At 39.2% G+C, this 23,283-nt stretch overlaps 1 protein-coding gene across 1 annotated transcript; it reads left to right on the forward strand.

Annotated features, from left to right (window-relative positions):
• Positions 1–3,085: 3,085 nt before the first annotated feature.
• On the forward strand, positions 3,086–22,553 carry LOC107297043 (CUGBP Elav-like family member 2). The gene is made up of 6 exons (XM_015826401.1): positions 3,086–3,116; positions 3,654–3,782; positions 10,995–11,174; positions 16,908–17,051; positions 20,628–20,799; positions 22,259–22,553. The coding sequence occupies exons 1-5, from the start codon at positions 3,086–3,088 to the stop codon at positions 20,753–20,755; spliced, it is 612 nt and encodes a 203-aa protein (XP_015681887.1). The 3' UTR covers positions 20,756–20,799; positions 22,259–22,553.
• Positions 22,554–23,283: the final 730 nt, after the last annotated feature.

Here is a 23,283-nt window from a genome sequence, read left to right on the forward strand (position 1 = left end):
CAATCAAAATTATAGCAGCGTTCCAATATCTAAGAGACTGCCACAAAGAAGACAGGGTCAAACTATTCTAAAGCGCCTGAAGGCAGGACAAGAAGCAACGGATGGAAACTAATCAAGGAGAGAAGCAACCTAGAACTAAGGAGAAACTTCCTGACAGTTAGAGCAATTCATCAGTGGAACAACCTGCCTCCAGAAGTTGTGGCTGCTCCAACACTGGTGGTTTTTAAGAAGAGATTGGACAACCATTTGTCTGAAATGGTATAGAGCACGGCTTTTCAACCTTTTCACCCATTGTACCACTTTTAGGATATGGCAACATCCGAGTACCACCAGTCGCCTAGCAAGGTGTCAAAAACTTGATGACCCCCCCAAAAAAGGAAAAAAGTGATAAAGTACAAGTAGTCCTCGACTTACAACAGTTCGCTTAGTGACTGTTCAAAGTTACAATGGCACTGAAAAAAGTGCCCCCCAAGCCACAGCCGAGCAAGACACCTGCCTTCCCGCCCGGCCGCGCTCTTCCTCCTGTCCGAGGTTTTCATTGTTGTGAGCATTTCTGTTGAGGATTGGCAGCAGGGGTGGGGTGGAGGGGTGTTATTCTTCTCCCCCCCCCATCTGCTGGGTGGTTGCAGCAGGTTTTGGTCACTTCACATGACCGTGGGCCACTGTGACCGTCATAAATATGAATCAGTTGCCAAGCATCTGAATGTAAATCACAAGACCCTGGAGATGCTGCAACATTCCAGCTGATCGGCGCTTCTTCTGGGCTCAGCAGAAGTGCCAGGATCAGTGCTGCTTTCCAGCTGATTGGTGCTTCTTCTGGGCTCAGCAGAAGCACCAGGATCAGCGCCAAGGTCACAGAAGCACCAGGATCAGCGCCGAGCTCCAGCTGGAGCCTGACGCTGATCCTGGCGCTTCCACTGAGCCCTGACAGCCCCGAAGAAGCGCCGATCAGCTGGAAAGCGGCACTGATCCTGGCGCTTCCGCTGAGCCCTGACAGCCCTGCAGCTCCAGCCGTCTCTCGCTCAGGCTTGTGCGGTGCTGCCACCGGTTCAGCTCATTCCCCTCCCCCGCTACCACTTTTCTAGGATGGTCGCGTACCACCTGCCAGGTGCCAATGTACCACAGGTGGTACCCGTATCACTGGTTGAAAAGCCCTGGACTAGATGACCTCCAAGGTCCCTTCCAACTCTGTTATTATGTTATGGTAGATGATCCTCATTCTGTTAGCCATCCCATTCGATATGGCTGAAATGATTAGATAGCTTTTTTATGCCTCTTTTTCCTTCTCTATCTTTATTTGAATGATAAGGAACCTATCACAGATGTTTAGCAGTCACCAAGAAAAGCGTCTTTTCTTGTCGTTATTCCTTCCAAGCTGACACACACCAGCCTGGAAAATGATACGACTCCCAGTCTAGTGGATACTTATTTTTCAGGACCGGGAGTGGAGGTGGTGGCTTCTGGGAAGGGGCTTAATCTTATTTACATCTCTCCAGAGTTCCCTTTTTCTTCCGTAAATCTGTAGTGAGCTGCAAGGGCAGTAAATTACCATTCAAAAGCAGGATCTTGTTATCTTTAATCACTGGTGGGCCAGCAAGGATTTGAAGAGCTTTGAAGTCTGTTCATGGACTTACAGATCTAATTCTGAATCTCTGTGTACCAAAGACTAAGACTGGGGGGGGGAGGGAGGGGGGGTCTATCTAGTTTTTAGCTTGCAGCTGTATTCTTTAATGTTCACAAATCATATAGGCATTATTCACTCATCACTTCAATACTAACTAGCTTTCTGAATGCTATTCTTCTTGGCTATTGATGTTCAGACTGATAACACAGAGATAATATTCCCAGCACAGAAGAAAAAAAAAACGATCAATTTGCTTTTACCAAGACAAAGTGCTGTCAAGGTATAATTCCTGAAAACAAAGCCCATGGATACGTGAATGCTAGATATTTCATCTTTTTCTAACAATTAGACTAAACAGCAATGGAACGTCAAGAAAAGCTTCCTAACAGTGTAACAGTGTCAGTTCATCTAATTTGTTACAAACTAGGGACAGTTACCAGTTTTGGGTTTTTTTTATGGTCTTCTGTGAGTTTATTCAATTCACAAACACCAAGTTATAGCATCCATTTCATTTGCTGTAGGGGGGAAACTCTGGAAGGCAATTTGTAAATTTTCCTTCGGTATCAAATAGTTTTTCATAAGCCAGATCATCTGAGAACTGATGAATCTAGCATTTGCCATTTCCATATCAAAACAATTTCCTCTGAAACATCTATTCTACAATGGTTTATGCTTTATTCATAACATACCATTTTTATATATGCATGCAGCTGCAACGGAGAGATCAAAATAATTCCAAACCAGAATTTTCAACCACCAGTTTGTTGAATAAACAAGAAAGGCTACCAATCAGGCTAAGCTGTAAGCAAACAAACTGCACTAAATCTGAGTTCAGCATATGAGTCAAACCATAATGTGGGCCGTTGGTTTTCTATCTCTTATTAAAATTTTGAGCCCAATGTGTACTTTTAAGCAAAGGACTTAAAACCGTATGGATAAAACAATGAGAGGGACACACCGTAAGTTCTTTGTAATCTAATTATTGTGACATGTCATAAATTTGCAGCCAAAGAACTATTATGTCATGTGTCTGATTAACGAAACACTTAAAAGGACTTTCAGGCATATTTTTTCCTAAAAGCATTTATTAAGGTTACAGAGACGTCAGTACAGCACGGTGGAAATGCTTAGGTCTGGCTTCTTTTCCGTTACGCATATATATTCTAAGCATTTCCCCCCCCTTATTTTGGGGTCATGGTTCACATCTCCCAATCAACTTGGAAGATGTGATTTACTTCCGGTTTCTTTTTCCCGGGCTATCCTTATTCTCCTCCCTTTTTCCCTGTTGCCTGGTTTAACTATAAAAATACCAGACAGTTCTGCATATTGTCAAAGCAAGAATATACAGTATTTGCAGCGTTGACATATTACTCAATAGCTTTCCATAATGTGTATGGCCGTGGTGTCCAACTTGGCAACTTTAAGACTTTAAGACTAATTGTTTCGAATTATAAATGGAAGATGGATTTAGAGGATAAAGGTTATTTTATGGGTAAGCGATGATATTAGAATGAGAATTAGAATATCATTGTGAAATAAACTAAGAATTTACTGGAATAAATAATAAGTGTATATTAGACATGATATTATTTTGCATGAACTAAGGGAAACCGTGGCTTATCCGAAACTTAAACATTATTGGACACTAAGCGAACTGGAATATTGTAATTGAAACCAGACAAAAGTCAAAAACAGGATCTGGAGACATATAATTTAAAAGTTCTTTATAAATGTTTTCAATGATTGAGTTATAACTAGCAATTTATTCATTTGAATTTGGTATAATAACTAAGGGAAACAGAAGAAATTTTTGATGATGAAAACTGATATATGTATGGATAAGTGTGTTATTGGACTATGTGTTACCCAACCACCATGTTGCTTCCTTAAATACCCGAAGTTTTGTAAAAATGGAAAATTAATAAAACTTGTTTAAAAAAAAAAAAGACTTGTGGACTTCAACTCCCAGAATTCCCCAGGTATTCTAGAAGTGAATAATTTTCTTTTCTCTTTCCTTCTTTTATTCTAGTGGCTGCATCAACAGCAAATTCCACAGCTGGGGCAATGAATTCTTTGACTTCTCTGGGGACTCTACAAGGACTAGCTGGAGCAACGGTTGGATTGAATAATATTAATGCACTAGCAGGTACCGTAAACAGTGAGTATTTACTGCTGTGGTGGACACTCCAGCAATTTCCCTGTAATCACCTTAGGGACACTAATCGTTTTAGTAGAGTGAATGCTACTAGGGAAATAACACATGTGCAAAATGGGTGATAAAATTGAGAAATTCTATTCCAGACAGCTTCAGGCCCAAAATCTAAATAGATTTTGTCTTGTTAAAGAATTATGCTGTTTATATTGCTTGATATTATTTTATCCTCTCTTCCAGGGCACACACATTAAGCCTGCATTCAGATAGCTAGAAGGGATCAGTTCAATAGATTCTGCTTTTGTTTTAATTGTTCAAGAAATACAGGTTTCAGTTGAAGTGTCAACTAAGGAGATGTGTTGCTATTGCCCATAGAAGTTACTGCTAAGAGTAATAGCACAGCATCAGTAAGAATACTCACTAGATACAGGAGGTATGAAATATGCCTACTGCCAGTAGTTTCATTTATAGATTTCTACAAACCACACGGAAGCTATTTTCAAATAAATCACTTTAGTTCTTGGCTATAGAGACAGGTAGGAGAAGAATGTCAGATCTTTGAAAGATATATACATTCTGCCACATTTTTTATTAGAGTAAGTCAGATTATTATAATATATGCCATGATTTAATAATCTAGCTTGGCATACGCAGTAATGATTGTTTCTATAGCTCTGTGTTGTGTGATTATGTGTGGGTGCATGTGTACAAGCATGTATTGTGTCTTCAGATCAGCTTTTGCTAAACCGGCACCTGCAAAATGGCCATTTGTATATTGGTTGAAAATTTCGAACATTGAAATTCAAAACTTCCAAAGAGTACAAAATAAGGATCTCTACCTCATCCCCAAATATTTCTCTCATATTTCTGACAGCTTACTACTTCCAAGATATCAGTGTACTTTCTGAACCAGCCAAAGATATACTGAGTTTCAAGCAGAAAGAATTGAAAGCAGAAATTAATCAAGTCAGCAAAACTAAACAGCTCTCCCAAAATCAAAGCAATGAATCACAGCAAGTAATGCACAAGATAACCTCCACCATTACAAAACATAAAATAGAAGGAACATAATCATAGTTAAAAATGGTTAGGCTCCAATAATACAATGATGAAAGCTAAACTATACAAGTTGAGTCAAGCATCCGTGATATACTTGGTACTACATTCGATTTTAGCCAAAAAAATTCAGGACATTTTTAAAGTCTTCTATATTCACTGTTGTGCCAGGGGAATGAACACGGTTTGTGCTTGTCAATTACTGTAATATATCAGTTGATCCACTTAATCTAAATGATTGCTTCATGTCATCAATTCACCCTTGTCGTGGTTGAATGTAAAACAAAAGGAGAAATACTGAAACTGCAAAAGCAAAGTTCTGTATTTCTATTTACATTTACATTATACAGTTACATTATACAGTTACATTACATACATTATACATTTACATTATACAGTTACATTACATACAGAGTTACAAACAGTGGCGTACAAAATTCTGTATTTCTATTATTTTACATCACTGGCAAAATGCAAAGTTCTGTGTTTCTATCATTTTACATTCAAGCACAAAAAAGGTAAATCAATTGCATGGAGCGACAAAAAAAAAAGAAATTTGAGCGTACAAGGTAGATAGTGACCCAAACCCAATTTTTACAGGGAACCTGTATCCGAGACCTTTTCCTGGCTCTTCCCTTGTGAACACCTAAAGCCTAAACATCAGGTGAATTATCCTGAAGGCAGCCTCTGAGGCTCAGTAAATGCCAACATGTTGATGAAATATGAAGAAAACTTTTTAAAGTATGCTTTCAAACCTCTGTCTCAGTGGTGGCGAACCTACGGCACGCGTGCCAGAGGCGGCACTCAGAGCCCTCTCCATGCCCCAGAGATGGCAACCCGCTAACTCACCGAGGTCCCATATGGCCAGATGCATCCCAGCACAGCTGGTTTCCCTCCCCCCCCCGTCCCATCCCTCCTGGCCTCGCATGCTCTCCTTTTCCCGGACATGACCCACTGCATCGCCTCCTCAGCTGTCGGCCGGCCGTCCAGCTCAGAGGCGGCTTCTCTGAACTGCTGGCGGTGGGGTGCAGAGCCCCAGAGAGTGCCGGTCAAGGGGCCGGCAGGCTGTGGCTGCTGATGGACACTGTCACCCCCCATGTGCTCGCTGGCCTCTATGTGCGGGGGCCGATGGTGTCAGGCAGCAGCCGCCCCTGCCTCGCCTTGCGACAATGGCACCCCTGTCCTGCCTCGCCTTGCCTCACCTCACCCTGCAGGATGAGCCTCCTGCCCACCGCCCCACCTGCCAGAGACCCCCTGGATCTCCCCCAACCCTGCCTGGCCCCCACAGGGGTCCCTCCCCGCGAGCAACCTCAAGGTGATCACGCCCACCTTGGCTACACCCACCAAGTCTGCCATGACCCTCACGGCCACGCCCACCCGGTGGGCCACACCCACCTGGCACCCGGCGATAAATAAGTGGGTTTTTGGTTGCAATGTGGGCACTCGGTCTCTAAAAGGTTCGCCACCACTGCTCTATCTAGATATGTCTACATTCATCAACCATGTTTAACTAAAAGGCAGGGAAGACAGGGAAGGGGGAGAGAGGGGCAGGTTCAAAAAGCATGAAATTCCCACTGCCGTTCCAGGGTTTTTTTTTTTCACAGCTGCAAAAGAAAAAGAAAAGCTTTCTCAAGCTGTTTGCCTTTAAACCAAAAGAGTTTTCTCGTGTAGTCTGCTGATGTTGGTGTTTACCTGGACCTTTGAAATCCGGTTGATACAATCAATGAAAATGTGATTTGTTTCTCCATATGACTCTGCTCCCCAGATGCACTCCACGAGGCATCTGTCACTCTGATTTTTCGGGGATTTCAAAAAGAGCTTTTGGGCTCACGAAAACAAAACAAAGTAAAAATGGAAAGAGTATATTTCCCACCATATCAAGAGCTCTTCTTCCCTTTATCTCTTACCCAGCCTGTGCTGGTGAAGAAATTGGCTATTTCTGGTCTAAACTAAAGAGGCAATGTGGCCAAGGCTGTAAAATGCTTACTCTTTGACTTATTCTCTGCCGTTGCAACCGGTAAAATCCAAGGTATGAGCCAGAAAAATGTGGCTCTATCCTCTTTTTTGCAACCTGTTACTCAAAACCTGTTACCTTCCCTGTGTAAGAGAGTTGAGCAGTTCCAAAATGTGAAAGATAGATGGAATGGTGGGAAGGAAGGAAGGAAGGAAAAGAAAGAAAGAAAGAAAGAAAGAAAGAAAGAAAGAAAGAAAGAAAATAAAGAAGGAAGGAAGAAAGAAAAAGAAAGAAAGAAAATAAGAAAAGAAGGAAGGAAGAAAAAAAGAAAAAGAAAGAAAGAAAACAAGGAAGGAAGGAAGGAAGAGGAAGGAAGGAAGAAAAAGAAAGAAAGAAAAGAAAGAAAGAAAGAAAGAAAGAAAGAAAATGAGGGAGGGAAGGAAGGAAAGAAAGAAAGAAAGAAAGAAAGAAAGAAAGAAAGAAAGAAAGAAGAGGAAGGAAGGAAGAAAGAAAAAGAAAGAAAGAAAATAAAGAAGGAAGGAAGGAAGGAAGAAAAAGAAAGAAAGAAAATAAAGAAGGAAGGAAGAAAGAAAGAAAAAGAAAGAAAGAAAATAAGGAAGGAAGGAAGAAAAAGAAAGAAAGAAAGAAAATAAGAAAGAAAGAAAGAAAATTCCTATCACTAATAATGTTTTTGGATATCCTTGTCTCTTTCTTCAAAATTCCTAGGTACTATGTTCCCATATGTCTGTAGGATTTGGGGGGTTTGGGGTTTTTTTGATGGAGGGGGTCTGCTTGGCCCACTATTAAGAAGTATTTTTTTTTCAATAGATGTTGCTTTCTTAAGTTCTCTGCAATGCAATTGCCTTGTTATTTCTTATCAAGTTTCTCAGAATTGTCCCTCTCTGTTTTTTTCTTATGAAACTGTCATCAGTGTAAATAAAGGTTTAGGAGAAAGGTTATAGAAGAAGATTAAAAGGGACAGGAATGTGATTTGACTGTAAGTAAATAACACTGGTCATCCTGGGTTATTTATTTGTGGTCTGTTCCTCAAATCACTTTTCTGCAGCTTTGATTCAATAGCAACAACTATTCAGTCTTGGAGCTGATGGGCAGGGGCAGGAGATTCTGTTGACTTTTTCAATCTAGCTTCAGCTTTAAACTTAAATTGCTAGAACAGGAAATTTGGGGGGTAACAAAAATTAAAGCCACCGAAAGGGAGCTGTCATTCCTTTTGTTTTCCTTTTAAAAAATTCTGAGCATTGTCATATGTTGGACATTTTAATGGACAACCCTGGCAGAGAACTCCTTCAGACTCAAGATTTCTGTGCATCCTTAAAAGAATTTGCAAGCCTTCAACAACATCTTGGTTTCCTAATATCATAACGTTGCATGTCCTGAAAGGGATATACTCTGGAATTTTGCAAACTGTAGCAATAGCATGTCTGAAAAGAACCAGGTTGAGAGAGAGCTAACTTAGCCAGTTTAGTTTCCCAATTTTGCTTAGTTCATATTTTTATTAGTTTATCAAAACATAAAATACAGAGATACAAAGAAAAATGAAAATAATGGGAAAATAGGGGAGGAAAGGGGGAAGAGGGAAAAGGATAGGGCAAAGAGAGAAAGAAAAAGAAACGCATTGATTTCTGGCTTCTTTTGGCACAGCAGAATAAGGCAATAACACACAACCTCAGCTTTTTACTTTTTACTATTTAGTTTCCCAGTTTTATCTGGTGATTGGAATCCATCAATATCACTGAAAGGATGCTTCTCTTTTAAGAGTCCTAAATAAACTAAGTAGTCATATTTTATTACCCTAAGTGCATATAGTCAAGGCCATGGTTTTCCCAGTTGCAATGTGTGGCTGTGAAAGTTGGACCATAAGAAAGGCTGAGCGCCAAAGAATGGAGGCCTTTGAACTATGGTGCTGGAGAAGACTCCTCCGAGTCCCCTGGACTGCAAGGTGATCAAACCAGTCAGTCCTAGAGGAGATCGACCCTGACTGCTCTTTAGAAGGCCAGATCCTGAAGTTGAAACTCAAGTACTTTGGCCACCTAATGAGAAGGAAGGACTCACTGGAGAAGAGCCTAATGCTGGGAAAGATGGAGGGCAAGAGAAGAAGGGGACGACAGAGAAGGAGGTGGCTGGATGGAGTCATTGAAGCAGTAGGCGTGAGCTTCAATGGACTCCAGAAGATGGCAGAGGACAGGAAGGCTGGAGGAACGTTGTCCATGGGGTCGTGATGGGTCAGACATGACTTCACAAATAACAACAACAAAGGAGAAATATAATATCAGTCTTCAAATATCTAAAGGGTGGACACACACTGCTCTAGACCCCTGGTCTGTGGGTGTGCAAGATCCAGATAGCACACGAAACCATGCACCCCCAATCTTCAGAAAATCCGGCCTCCATGGGACCGAACCCTGGAGCCCAAAAGGTTGGGGGCGCTGCTCTAGAAATCAGGACCGGAAACAGTGGGGCTGAAAGACATTCAGGTTTTACTTTAGGAAAATATCCAGATTGCACAAGCTGTAGATAGTAAATTAAGCCACCACATAATATGATGACTTCTCCTTCACTGGAGATCTTCAAACAGAGGCAGAAGGGTTGTCTGCCAAAGATACTGTAGTGGATCTTTCACTGAAGAGGAGGTTAATCAGATGGCTCCCGTGGTCCATTCCAAGTCTTCGGTGATTATCTGAATAATCTACTGAAGGTTAGAATTACAAATCAATAAAAAGCATCAGCTTCCTCCACAGCAAAGGGTTTTGATTATCTCAAGAATTCCAGGACCTCTTCCACCTGCAAGAGCTAAACTGTAGTTACTCGGAGACTTGCAAGCTGAATGGCAATTTCAGCTCATCTGTTGCTCCAGAAGAAAATATGAAAAATGCTGAGTAATGCTTCCTCTACAGATGGGGCAATCAGGGAGCCCTAGGTGGGAATTTCTCTTTTGTCCCAGCAGCTGGGATGGGTCTTTTATGATGGACCATGCCTCCTATGGCACTTACTTTGAGAAAAGGTGAGCTATTAGTGCAGCCATTTTGTGAGATGACGCACAGCATGTTCTCAACGTATCCAGCTGGCGTCAAAGGCTTCCCAGTTGTTAGCCAGAAGCTGTCTTCCTGACCTACTAGTTTCCAGTTATATGAGCTGAATTGGCAACCAAAGTCTGGTTCATTCTTGGGAGTAGCAGATTGTTTGGTTATCTGGAGACATATATCTAGAACAGTGTTTCCTCATTTGGATAACTTTGAGATGTGTGAACTTCAGCCCTCAAGATTCTTAGCAATGGACATGCTGGTTAGGAATTCTGGGAGTTGAAATCAACACATCTCAAAGTTGACCAAGTGGAGAAACATTCTTCTAGAACAGTGGTGGCGAACCTATGGCACGGATGCCAGAGGCGGCACTCAGAGCCCTCTCTATGGGCATGCGCGTCGTTGCCCCAGTCCTAGGCCTTCAGCTGGGTTTTATAAAACCTTTTCGCTTTAGGCCTCCGCCGCCATGTGCAAAAAAAAAAAAAAGGTTCAATCAGTCAATTTCAACTTCTCGCGGGAAAACAAAAGTTCTTGCAAAATCGAAATTGATTGATTGAACTTTTTAGTCCCACCCAGTCTGCCGTTACCACTCAGCCATGCCCACCCAATTGGCCACACCCAGCCAATGGGCCACACCCACCCGGCACTCGACGATGCATACGTGGGTTTGGGGTTGCAGTTTGGGCACTCGGTCTCTAAAAGGTTCGCCATCACTGTTCTAGAATCATCTGTAATTGTACCGACACAACTTTAATGAGCTTTATATTGCTTTAAAGTTCTCTTGTGTGATGCTTTGAAGATGCCATAAATCATAGTGGGAAAACAGATATTCTGGTGACACACACCCCCCCCCCCCAATTTTTGCCGGGTGCAGCCTGCATGGGAAACTGAGTTGATATTAACAATAATTCCTAACCCCAATCTTTATATGTGTTTATAGATTGGATGTTGTCCTGCCTGTTGTTTTGATCATCTGGTGAAGTGCCCAAGTTGTATTACTGTTATTCTTACTCCTGTGGTTATTATTTTATTTTTTTTAATCTGCATGCACAGCCATTGTTGTCGGTGTCATATTAATGCTAACGATGTTTGGAAAGCACTAATGAATAAGTGCAATTTCTTTTCTCTATTGTTGGGTTTTTTGTAAAGTTGCTCAAATGCTCTCAGGTATGGCTGCCCTGAACGGAGGACTCGGTGCAACAGGCTTGACCAATGGTACAGCTGGCACAATGGATGCCCTCACCCAAGCCTACTCAGGGATACAGCAGTATGCCGCTGCGGCACTGCCCACGCTATACAGTCAAAGTTTGCTACAACAACAAAGTGCTGCAGGCAGCCAGAAAGAAGGTAAGCCAGTTAGGCCATGCAGGGGAATTGCAAAAGGGAGCAAGGAAGAGATCCTAAATTCAAAACTAAAAACAAATGGCACTTAGTGGCCCTCTAAAATTAGTTTATCAATCTCCCAAAGTGCTTTTTCCACTAGGCAACTGGACTTTCTTTTCCCTCTTTGAAGACATTTCGCTTCTCATCCAAGAAGCTTCTTCAGCTCTGACTGGATGGTGAGGAATGGAAGGAGTTACGTTCCTTGCAGGCAATCTGCTGGTCATTTGCATTCGTTTAGGGCAGGGGTCTTCAAACTTGGCCCTTTTACGACTTGTGGACTTCAACTCCCAGAATTCCTCAGCCAGGCATGCTGGCTGAGGAATTCTGGGAGTTGAAGACCACAAGTCGTAAAAGGGCCAAGTTTGAAGACACCTGTTTTAGGGAGTTGTTGAGGCCACTTGGAGGCTTATATGTGTCATCGGGATCACCTGAGTAGTGCAAATGGGCGCGGAGCCATCCTGGAACAGCTGAAAGTGTTGTAGACTGAAGATAGATGATGTATCCCTCCCTCTCTGTTGAGAGAAGGCTGTTCCATTTTGACATAGATGGCCTCTTCGACCCCTCTTTCAAACCATGCACCACTCAGGTGACTCTGAGGACACAGACAAACCTCCAAGTGGCCTCAACAACTCCCTAAAACAGGGGTTCCCAAGCAGGGGTACGAGACGATATTCCGGGGAGTGTGAAAATGTGATTTTAGAAATTTCAAAATTATAGTATGTGTGCATAATTCATTGTCGTTATTTCGAACTTTGGTAACGGGTGCGAGAATATATCAGAAGCGTCCTAGGGGTGCGGGGTATAGAAAAGGTTGGGAACCGCCACTCGAAAAGAATGCAAATGACCTGCTGTCTGCAAGGAGTACAAATCCTTCCATTCCCCACCATCCAGTCAGAGTGGAAGAAGCTTCTTGGATGAGAAGTGAAAGATCTTCAAAGAGAAAAAAGAAAGTCCAGTTGCCTCGTGAAAAAAGCACTTTTGGGACAACCATAATCTGGATGACTGAGAATCTCCATAGACATTTAGTTTATTAGTACAACTGCTACTATCATTACTATTAAGCTCCATCGTTAAGTAGAGTTTTCTTATTCCACGATGCCCTCCCGGCACTCAGTGCTTATGCTGCAATGAAAGAAAATAATTGCAAAATATTAGGGTACAGCAGAAGAGAATATATGTAGCTCAGATCCTTGGTGCTCTTTAAGCTTGGTCGTTGGCTTGCAGGCCATTATCCGAATAGGCAACATTTTTATTTTTTTGTTTGCTTATATCCCGTGTCCATTATTTTTACTAATAACTCAAGGCAGTGCGCATATCCAACACACCTTCCTTCTACTGTACTTCCCTCACAACAACAACTCTGTGAGGTGAGTTGGGCTGAGTGAGTGACTTGCCCAAAGTCACCCAGCTGGCTATTTTACCTAAGGCAGGACTAGAACTCACAGTCTCCTGGTTTCTAGCCTGGTGCCTTAACCGCTGGACCAAACTTGCTCTCATCCATGCACACCAGTTGGGTAATGAAACATTAGCAAGCAAGCAACCAGACTCAGAGAGCACCATGTACGATAAGTTTCTATTTTCAAAGAATAAGGCAGAGCAATGTTGATTTTTTTCCCCATTAGCCCAACCTTTATAATAATAATGATAAAGTTGGAAGGGACCTTGGAGGTCATCTAGTCCAACCCCCTGCTCAGGCAGGAAACCCTACACCATTTCAGACAAATGGCTGTCCAGTCTCTTAAAAACTTCCAGTGTTGGAGCATTCACCGCTTCTGGAGGCAGGTTGTTCCACTGGTTAATTGTTCTCACTGTCAGGAAGTTTCTCCTTAGTTCTAGGTTGCTTCTCTCCTTGATTAGTTTCCACCCATTGCTCCTTGTCCTGCCTTCAGGCGCTTTGGAGAATAGCTTGACTTATTATAGTTTTCTTATACTTGTCCTCTAGAAAAAAAAGTGATGTTAATATGGAAGCATGTTCCTCAGAGGAGCCTGCAGGCCTATGATTCAGCTAGATATACTGGAGCTACACTCTAGTTAGTTTAGGTTGTTAAGGAGTATCTGACTGCAGAAAAATGGAAAGTTTGTGATTCCTAAACCCCTTTACAAAGTCACTGACTTTGACACTGAACCGGAACTAAGCTGCACCTAAGTAGTCGCGCCTGCACATTCTCTTTTGGCAAAGAGAATACATAGGAACCCTATAAATGTTTAATTTCCCAGCACACAAAATTCCTTTCAGGCACTGGCTCAAAAGAATCTTACCACCCAATGCTTTTCTAATGCAAAAATAGATATTGTCTGCTGCTTTTGCAAAAAAGAAAAAAAAAGGATGGTTCAAACCATCCTTGAATTCTTTTTTTTTCCATTTCTGATGGGGAAGGAGCTCCCCTGTCTGGATTTGCATGTACACTACAAACATGTAGCTTTTATAAGCTAAATAGCGTTTGGAGGTTAATGACCAAATCCATCGTTGTTACAATGAAGGGTTTGCTTATTTAACCCAGAGTCTGGAAGGGGAAGCAAATAAAGGATTGATTGCTTCCTATGAGGTGCTGATGGAGTAAAAGAAAAAAACCAGAAAGTTAATGCTGAGAATAAATTAATGCCAATTGCCAGATGTTCAATGGAAAAAGGGGCTTCTCTCCTATCTATTTATTTCTTAGGTTTCTACCTGTCCTTCAAGCTCAGCTGCTTTAGAGAAGTGTTTTTCTGCAATCTAATTACAAGTAGTCCACGACTTATGACTGATTGCTTAGCATCCATTCAAAGTTACAACAGTCCCCCCTAAAAGCTAATTACAACCCAGTTTTGAAGATCTAACATCACCCTCCCTCCTCCTGTCATGTGATGTGATCACATTTTGGGCAACTTGGCAACTGATCCACATTTTTTAACCATTTGCAGCACCCCGTGCCTGCAATTTACAATTTTTCCCCCCTAAAAACCAGCATTTACTTCAAGTTTCAGCAAAAAACAGCCCCATAGCAAATAAGGACTACCTATATTCCTGGCTCATTTAGGCCAGGAAAGAAACGATACAAAATAGGTGTGGTGATTTGCATTGATGGTCAAGGATTCATGGGCCATCAGAGTTATCAATAGTCCTTTAAGAAGAGCGCTCCAAATTGGATAAGCCATTTTCCTAAACCCTTGACTATAATAAACAACAAGGAGATGGAGAAGACCGAAGGAAAGCAGAATCCAATTTACTTCTTTTCTTTGTTTGTCTATTTATGTAATTTATATATAGAGATTTAAAAATATAATATACTATATTAAAAATAATATAATGTAGTCTAATATAATATAAAATAATAAATCAAATTTATTATTTGAAGGTCTCTAAAGAAAAAAACACATGTCCATCATCTGACAAAAATTAAAAGTGAAAAAATAAAATCAAACTAAATAAAATAAACAAATAAATAAACCATTTTCCTAAGCCCTTGACTATAATAAACAACAAGGAGATGGAGGAGACAGAAGGAAAGCAATTTACTTGTTTTCTTTGTTTGTCTATTTATGTAATTTATATGTAGAGATTTAAAAATATACTATATTAAAAATAATATAATGTAGTGTAATGTAATATAATAAATCAAATGTATTATTTGAAGGTCTCTGAATAAACACATGTCCATCATCTGACAAAAATTTAAAGTGAAAAAATAAAATCAAACTAAATAAAATAAATAAATAAAAAAAAACTCAAAGAGCAGGCTCGATGGACCTCTAGGTCTTTTTCTGCCATCAGTTTTCTATGTTTCTGTGTTTATATATTTCTATAATAGAACCTGCCACTCACGGAACACTTATGGCTTTTTAAAGGTATTAAAATGAGCATTTAAAGAACTGCCAACTATTTGGGACCTTCCTTTTTTTTTTAAACCCTTATGCATGTATGAAGTAAACTGCTAGTTCTGCCAGTTCCTTTCTCTTCCTTGAGGACAGACTACCTGAGCAGGTAATAAGTACCTGAGCTTCTTCTTGGCCCTCCCCTGTTGCTAGGGTGACCCAGCTGCCAATCCAGTAGTAGCAGCCAATCAAACAGCAGCTTTGAGCAGGTGGCAGTGAAGGAGGTGAGGAAGAAGGAAGACAAAATGTCTGCCTGGCAGCTCATGAAGCTGAAGATAAATAAACAGAGCCAAAACTCAGAAGCCAAAAGAAAAAAAGAAAAATTAAAGAATAGAAACAGCAAGGAAAAGGAAGCAGCAGCTGAGGAAAATGGGGAGAGAAAGGCATTTTTTGTATTCCCTCAGAACTGTGTGAGGGAAAAGTTTACCTCAGGTGGGAGCCAAGACTGGGAAAGGCGAAGAACCCAGAAGCCCCACTAGGAAAAGGGGAAGGAAAAAAATCAAGACTTGAACAAAGTAGAAAACAGAAACTAAAGAAATGATCAAAGATAGACTGAATTCCATCAAAAGAGGAATTTAGCTCCACAGAGAGGAACCAGAGAGGTAGACAGGAATTAAGACAACAGAAATAAAGAAATCAGCAATACACAAATATATTGGAAATATAGAACACAAAGATGTGAAAATATATTCAATTCCTTGAGATGGGCAGCTATATAAATATGGATGCATGGCTAGATAGATGATAGATTTGATGATAGATAGATAGATAGATAGATAGATAGATAGATAGATAGATAGATAGATAGATAGATAGATAGATAGATAGATAGATATAGCAATCAAAGCTGCCATCATAACTTTTTGACCATCATGCCAATTGCAGTCCCAGAGAGAGAGAGATAACTTCCAAGAATTCTAATACAGTCAGAAAAACTGAAATTTTGGCGAATAAATTAACTAAGTAATAATTGTAATTACTTTATAGCCCACATTGTATATAAATATAAACCCACTTTATAAGTTATAAATGTTTGCTATAAAACATTACATTACAGTCTAGAGTGTATTCATATGGACTTGCCAGGAATGTAGCATCTCTTCATTTTTACCCATTTCGGAGAACCAAGAAGGTAAAAAGTTAAGTGAAAAAAGTGAAAGCGGGGAAAAAATATTCAGTATTCTACTGAAATAAAAAAACAGTATTCTAAAATTTATTCTCCATATTATGTGACAGATATGTAACATATACAAAGAGGATTATTTTTCTCCAAACAACTGCAAAAAAAAGAGCAGAACAAAGCTCAAAATGCGTATTTTGGCAAATGAAATGTCCAGGAACTCTTGTTTTCTAAATCATTTCTCTTATCAACAAGTTTCTGATGCTTTGTTATTTTTGTTATTTTATCATTTTCACAGACCTCTGGAAATTGTATTGAGATAGGTTTCTCTCCCTGATAGTCTGTTTCATAAATTGGTTTATAAGTCTACTTGAGTTGGACAACTATAATAAATTTAAATAAATTCCAGTTTCTTTCACACTTCAACCATTTTATAGAGAATGTAAAAATAAATATGTGAACAGCTTCACAATCCTTTTTGTTTTCAATTTTCTTTATTCGTTCATTCATTTAAGTTTATTGGCCACCCAGTTCCAGTGGACCCAATTTATGATGGGGGGAGGGGGGGAGACCTTGGGTAAAAATATAAAACATCTTTGTTTCCCTTGCAGTCCTAATATATTTGGAAGACTCCACAGAGTGAAAGAGTGAGCTGGGTTATACTTAGTGTTTTCAGCATAAAATGAAAGCTTATTCTGGCTGCCTGTTCTCTCTTTTCTTAAAAGGTCCAGAAGGAGCAAATCTTTTCATTTATCATCTCCCACAAGAATTTGGAGACCAGGACATTCTGCAGATGTTTATGCCTTTTGGAAATGTTATTTCTGCTAAGGTCTTCATTGACAAACAGACTAATCTGAGCAAGTGTTTTGGTATGTAACACTCAGTACGGAACATCAAAAATCCAACATGCTATCTCTCTTTTATGTTCCTCTTTTCCTAAATTGATATCTTAGGTTCAGCATTTATTGATATATCTTGCCTTTCACTGGAGAATTGTAGACATTTTTTTTTTTTACATTAAGCATCATTCTACTGTGATCTGCAGTTGGTTATCTAAACATTGCTTGTTCTCTTTAGGGCAGACATTTTCCTTCAAGTTTGTAAAACTGTAGTAGTGAAAGTTCAGTGTAGGTAATATCATTGGTGATAGTAAGTTTTTATATGACAGTGAAAAATCTTGAACTGCTTGTTTTTCTGTGTCTATTTTATATTCCTATTCAGCAGTTTGGCCTTTTTGGGATTAATTTAAATTTCATAGTTTTTACCACTTGTCAATTAAAATTAAAATAAGAATTTTAAAAAATATAAATAGGACATATTTTCCTGAGCCTTAAGTTTGATTTAATTATGCAATGGTTTCCTCATCTAAATGCTTTTCAGTTTAAAATCTCTTTTAGGTTGAGCTTAATCTAGGGTGGCCTTTTGGACACAGCCCTGTTATGTCCAAAATGTTTGTTTCTTGGTTAAAAACAATTAATTTTTGTCTATTTCTTAGTTTAAGGGCTGCTTCCACCATAAACGATTGTAAGTTATAAACAATCTAACATCATAATAAAGACTAAAATGGCATAAAAATATTAAAACTCTGCATTTTGAGGCATCATATAAATAATCTCCCAATAAAACAATGTTTTACCACATGGGGTGGGCATCTATATTTAAAAGCCCCAAATTTCTTGGAATACCCAACTCTTAATGGTACCATCAGGTACAACTTACAACATTTTGGACTTGAGAGCCTCTAGAGCACTGATGGCGAACCTTTTAGAGACCGAGTGCCCAAACTGCCACCCAAAACCCACTTATGCATCGTCGGGTGCCGGGTGGGCATGGCCCATTGGGTGGGTGTGGCCCATTGGGTGGGCGTGGCTGCGGTGGTAACGGCAGACTGGGTGGGACTAAAAAGTTCAATCAATCAATTCCAACTTTGCAAGATCTTTTTTTTTCCCACGAGAAATTGAAATTGACTGATTGATTGAACCTTTTTTTTTTTTTGCACACAGTGGCGGAGGCCTAAAGCGAAAAGGTTTTATAAAACCCAGCTGAAGGCCTAGGACTGGGGCGATGGCGCACGTGCCCACAGAGAGGACTCTGTGTGCCGCCTTTGGCACCCGTGCCATAGGTTCGCCACCACTGCTTTAGAGCTCTTTCCAAGTTCCAAATTGAATTAGAGGCATTGGTTAACATCCACTCCCAGTCATTCTCCACCAAATAGATTTATATTTATGTTCTTGATAAAGGAGGTATTCTTTGCTTGTCCTCTGTAACCATTTCAGTGAAAAAAGGAAAGACTGTGAAAGCTCCATAATGAAGTGAAATGTTTCTTTCCTTGCAGCAACTCCTATTAATCTTGAAAAGTACAAGCATTTGTGGTTGAATCAGGAAAAAGGCCTAAAAAAAATATATTTTCCTAAATGTACAAAAGAACTGTCAAATGCATAAAACTAATTACCTCCTATCTGAAGGGATGTCGTTTATTTTACAATCAAGGCACCTTATTATGAGTGTCTAATTATTCTCTATTGTGTTAAAAAAAGCGCCTCTCCATGTTTAATTCATTATTTGCAGATTATATTAAATAATATTTCCTGCCCTAAGAAAGACTATGCAGTTGCATTTTAAATGCATTTTTTTCTTCCATTCAATCGTGCCTGGTTTTCAGAAATTGCTTAGACAAGTCCCTGCAGTTTTCTTGGCAAGATTTTTCAGAAATAAATTGCTATTGCTTCCTTCCTAGGGTTAAGGGAGAGTGACTGGCCAAAGGTCACCCAGCTGGCTTTCTGCAGTCTTGTGGTCTCACAGTTTCTAGCCACTGCCCCAGACTGACTCTCTAAATGCAGTATAGTTACATTCACATACAGTATTTGATAAATAATTATTCCTTTTAATGCTAGTTCTATTTTACCCATTTAATTCAAATTTACAGCCAAAATTGCATGAGCGTGCCTAAGAAATACACATAAACTTAGTGTATCTGCAGGGCATTATTTCCTATGATGTTGTTATAATTCAGCCAAGATGGAATATTAACAGAGTAGAATAAAAGTAAGAACTGAATATTAAACAGCAAAATGGAATGAATTAACTGGACAAAGAGAGTGAGAAGGGGATCATACAGTATGTTTAACCTAATTCCAGGTTCATTGGACAACCTAAAGGGCCAGATTAGGAAAAGAATGTCATGGAGAAAATCTGTTTATGTAGTCAGCAAGAATCATTATTGACTTGATGGAACATAATCAATCCCAGGATAATAAAATTCAACCGCTATGTTCATGTGACATGCGATGCCCCAACAAATACACTATCTTATGGCTTAATGCAATCACTTGGCTCATACAATTTGCTGAGACTATGGCTTGGTTTCCCACCACATACTCAACCACATAGTATGGAGACCTGTTCTAGGCTAATTAAGCTATCCCGGTCCTAAATAAAAAAAACTAGGATGATTTCATTATTCAAAGTTAGAATGGACCGCCCCAAAAGCTACTTACAACCCAGATTCATTGTTGCACTTTGGGCGCTCAGAACCCGACCCCATTTATGGCTGTTTGCAGTGCCCTGCAGTCATGTGACTGCTATTTATGTCATTTTTTGCATAAATGGGTATGTTTCCCGCAAAACATAGCCATTGCAAACAATGGATTCATTTAGTGACTGCCACCTTCGATTAATGACAGCTGTGTTTGATTAACGACCACTGCAAAAAAAGGTAAAATTAGGTTGGTCACGTGATTACTCACTTAATGACCAGTACAAATGATAACCATAATTTGAGCCTCAATAATGGTTGTGAGTCGAAGACTACCTATACTTCTTGGTTGATTTTGAGAAGCCGTTTTTATCCTTAGGAATAAAAGCTACAGTTGTCCAGAAGTATCAGTGTAAAATACTGTAATATAGCTAGCATGCAGCTATATACCTGGCAGTTGAAGTAAATAAATAGGTACCGGTAAATATAGAAGCAGTCTGAAGGACTTGTAATCATGATTAAAATGACTATGTATTCCAGTTTTGAAAACAAAAAAAATGTTTTTCATTCTTTCTCAAAACAGTCTGAAGTTAAAGATCAGCTTTTATTGCATTATTCTTCTGAGTGAATTATGGATTTGCTGGGGTCTTAACTGGAACCAACACAATGTCCTTCCAGTATCACACCTACTCTTCAGCTGCTTTTGCAGTTTAGATTTTGTAATCAATGGAAGAACAATTGTTAAAGTTGCCTATTAAAGCCACAAAAGAGAAACCAAACAGAAGTGACAGTAAGAAAATTAGGAAGCAAGCAGGAGTGACAGAATTGAAGAAAGGAAATCAAATGCTTCTCAGTCTTCATGCTGGGAAACACTGTGAAAGAATCCAAGTGCTAACGATTTTTTGCTGGTTCTTACGCATTCATTTTTTTCTCTCTCTCTCTCTCCCTTACCTACTTTTGTGCATTCTAGGTTTTGTTAGCTATGACAATCCTGTCTCTGCACAAGCTGCAATACAGGCGATGAACGGCTTTCAAATTGGCATGAAACGCCTGAAAGTACAGCTGAAGCGCTCAAAAAATGACAGCAAACCTTACTGACCGTTCTCCCAGAAGCTTTCTGCTCTTAATTTAGATTTCTTAGGGTAAGTCTCTTGAACAAGCCCACCCTTGCTTGGGGTGGGATTGAGAAAGGACATAATGAACACCTGGCCCAACACCTCTAAGAGACAGCCATTTGACAATCCTGCTTCCATTTTGCCCACCTGTTTTAAGAGAAACTTGGCTAATCTAACCAAAAAAAAAAAAGTGGGATGACCTACAAGATTTGAATTAGCAACTCAGATTTTTTTTTATTTTATTTTAATGAGCGTTGAAGGGAAAGCACCCATCCACATGCTACAATCTTAATAATTAGAGCTGTCAAAAAGAGAAAAATTGCAACTTGACTTTCTCAGCCCTGGTGTCCTTAATACTTTGGATAAGGATAATGAAAACAATCCTGAATTATCCGAACGGCACCAGTTCTGAATTTGCTTAATAAAGCTATGGCCCTTGGCCAAGAAAGTGACTCATTTAGAACACAACATTTTTCCCCCCATAACTTCAGTTTGTTTCTTTCTTCTTAAGAAGCTTTAATATTTACCATTCTTAGGGCTTCAGATTGACACGTGGTTACATTATCCTGTTTAAACACTGGTTGTCTTTATATATTTTACCTATTTATGTTTTGTTTTCCTTTTTTGTTTTTTTTTTAAGTTCTTCAGGGTTTTTTTGCTTTTTTTTTTTTTTTTTTAAAGAGCATTAGTATAAAAAAAAGACATAGAGATCCGTTTCTAAAGCTACAGGGTTTAAAAAATAAATAAATAAAAAAGAATGACAATACTTGATGTTTCTTGAAAGATAAAAAATTTAATAATAATAATAGATACAAAAGAAAGCCACAGGCCTGTAAATTTTATTTGTAAAAAGCATTTCTATTTTTATACAAAAATTTTTACTGCCTCAGAAATAATGGAAGTTATTTATTGCCTATTGTTAACTTATTGGATACCTAAAGACCAGCTCTGTCTGGTTAGCTAGATCATTTTGAAGTAGTCTCTAGAGTACACGTGCCAAGAATGGGTGCTTTTTCACCTTTGAACCCTACATCTTTTATGGTTCATAATTTCTCTCCTCTTGTTTGTATTATGTCTTTGTTAACTTGTCCGTTCTTTCCATTATCTACTTTAAAATTTAGTTGTCTTGGGGTGTTGTTTTTTTTTGCTCTCACTCTTTCTCTTGATTCCCTTCAATCCACTTCTACACCTCTTGATGTTACCTCTGTTGAAATGGGGTCTTGATTCCTTCCCACCCTTTTTCCTTACCCAAATGAAATAAGAATCCATTTTTTAAAACTCCTTTCTAATGGATTCTTTGGGGCTCTTTCATCGTGGCCGTTGTTGACCAAGTGTACAGTTAATGCAAATTGTGTGAATGGCTGGGACTCTTAATGATGAAAAAAAAAAATTTGCATTAGTTTTCTCCTGCACCCATTAAAATGATTTTTTTGTTTCTGCTGCATAGACTCTCCATAACTTTTTCCTCTTCCTTGTTTTTCCCTAGACATCTTCATGCCTGTTAGTTCATCGTTTGCCTAGCATGTCCCTGTGACGTCTTAAAACAGTTTCATCGTCCCGTCATTGTTTCTGATGTCTTTCTTGACCTCACATCATAATTTGGTTCTCCTACTGATCTTTGATCTATAGTTTGAACCTTTGAAATTTGCATGTGACCTCATCTAGCTATATGAATTCTGGGAAGTCAATGTGAAAAGCATTGCTGCATTTATGCAAGATCAAAATTTATTCGTAGTCAAATTTATGATAGGAGTATTTAAACACACACACACACACACACACACACAACCTGTGGCAAAATGTTTTGTTTGAAGTTTTCGATGTTCCTTTTTCCTTTTTCCCCCCTTTTATTCTTTTCTTTTATTCTGTAAAAAAAAAAAAAACAGACTTGAAAGTATTAGACAGAGACTGGCATTCTGGCTGGTCTCTTAATGACATAGCAATATGTGTCCACACAGGCACAGAATGTTGGTTTCTAACAGACTACTTCCGAAATAGTTTGAAATGAAGAACTGTCTGATTTTAAGTCTCTAGAGGTCTGTAATAGTTTTTACATTTTTCAGGCAGTGTAAAGTTTTTTGATAAGGCCATTTTAGGTGGCTCACTTTCTCATTAAGAATATATATATATAGAACCACTTTTTGTAGATTAGTATAAAAGAAAAAATATTTACCCTGTTTTAGGGCAAATGCTACCTATTTGTCACCTTTTGCTGAACTGATTCACAAGTTAGACAATCCATGAATTAATGCACATGAAAATTACCTATATTTTATACTGTTTCGATGTACAGGAGAAAGGTTATTGTAAGCTACTGTTTCATTTGGTGCTTTTGTGAATTAAGTTGTGGTCTCATCATTGGGGGGGGCTTCCTCATGGTCTTTAAGTGTTCTGTGTTTATAAACAACAGGTTTGAAATTGGTTTTTACTTGAAGATCAACAACAGAACAAAAAAATGAATTTCAAAAAATGAAAAAAAAAAGTTGTTTGCTTAAAATTTAAAAAAAAAAA

This window comes from Protobothrops mucrosquamatus, unplaced genomic scaffold (genome assembly GCF_001527695.2).
Source record: "Protobothrops mucrosquamatus isolate PMUCROS unplaced genomic scaffold, P.Mucros_1.0 scaffold3100, whole genome shotgun sequence".
NCBI lineage: Eukaryota > Metazoa > Chordata > Lepidosauria > Squamata > Viperidae > Protobothrops > Protobothrops mucrosquamatus.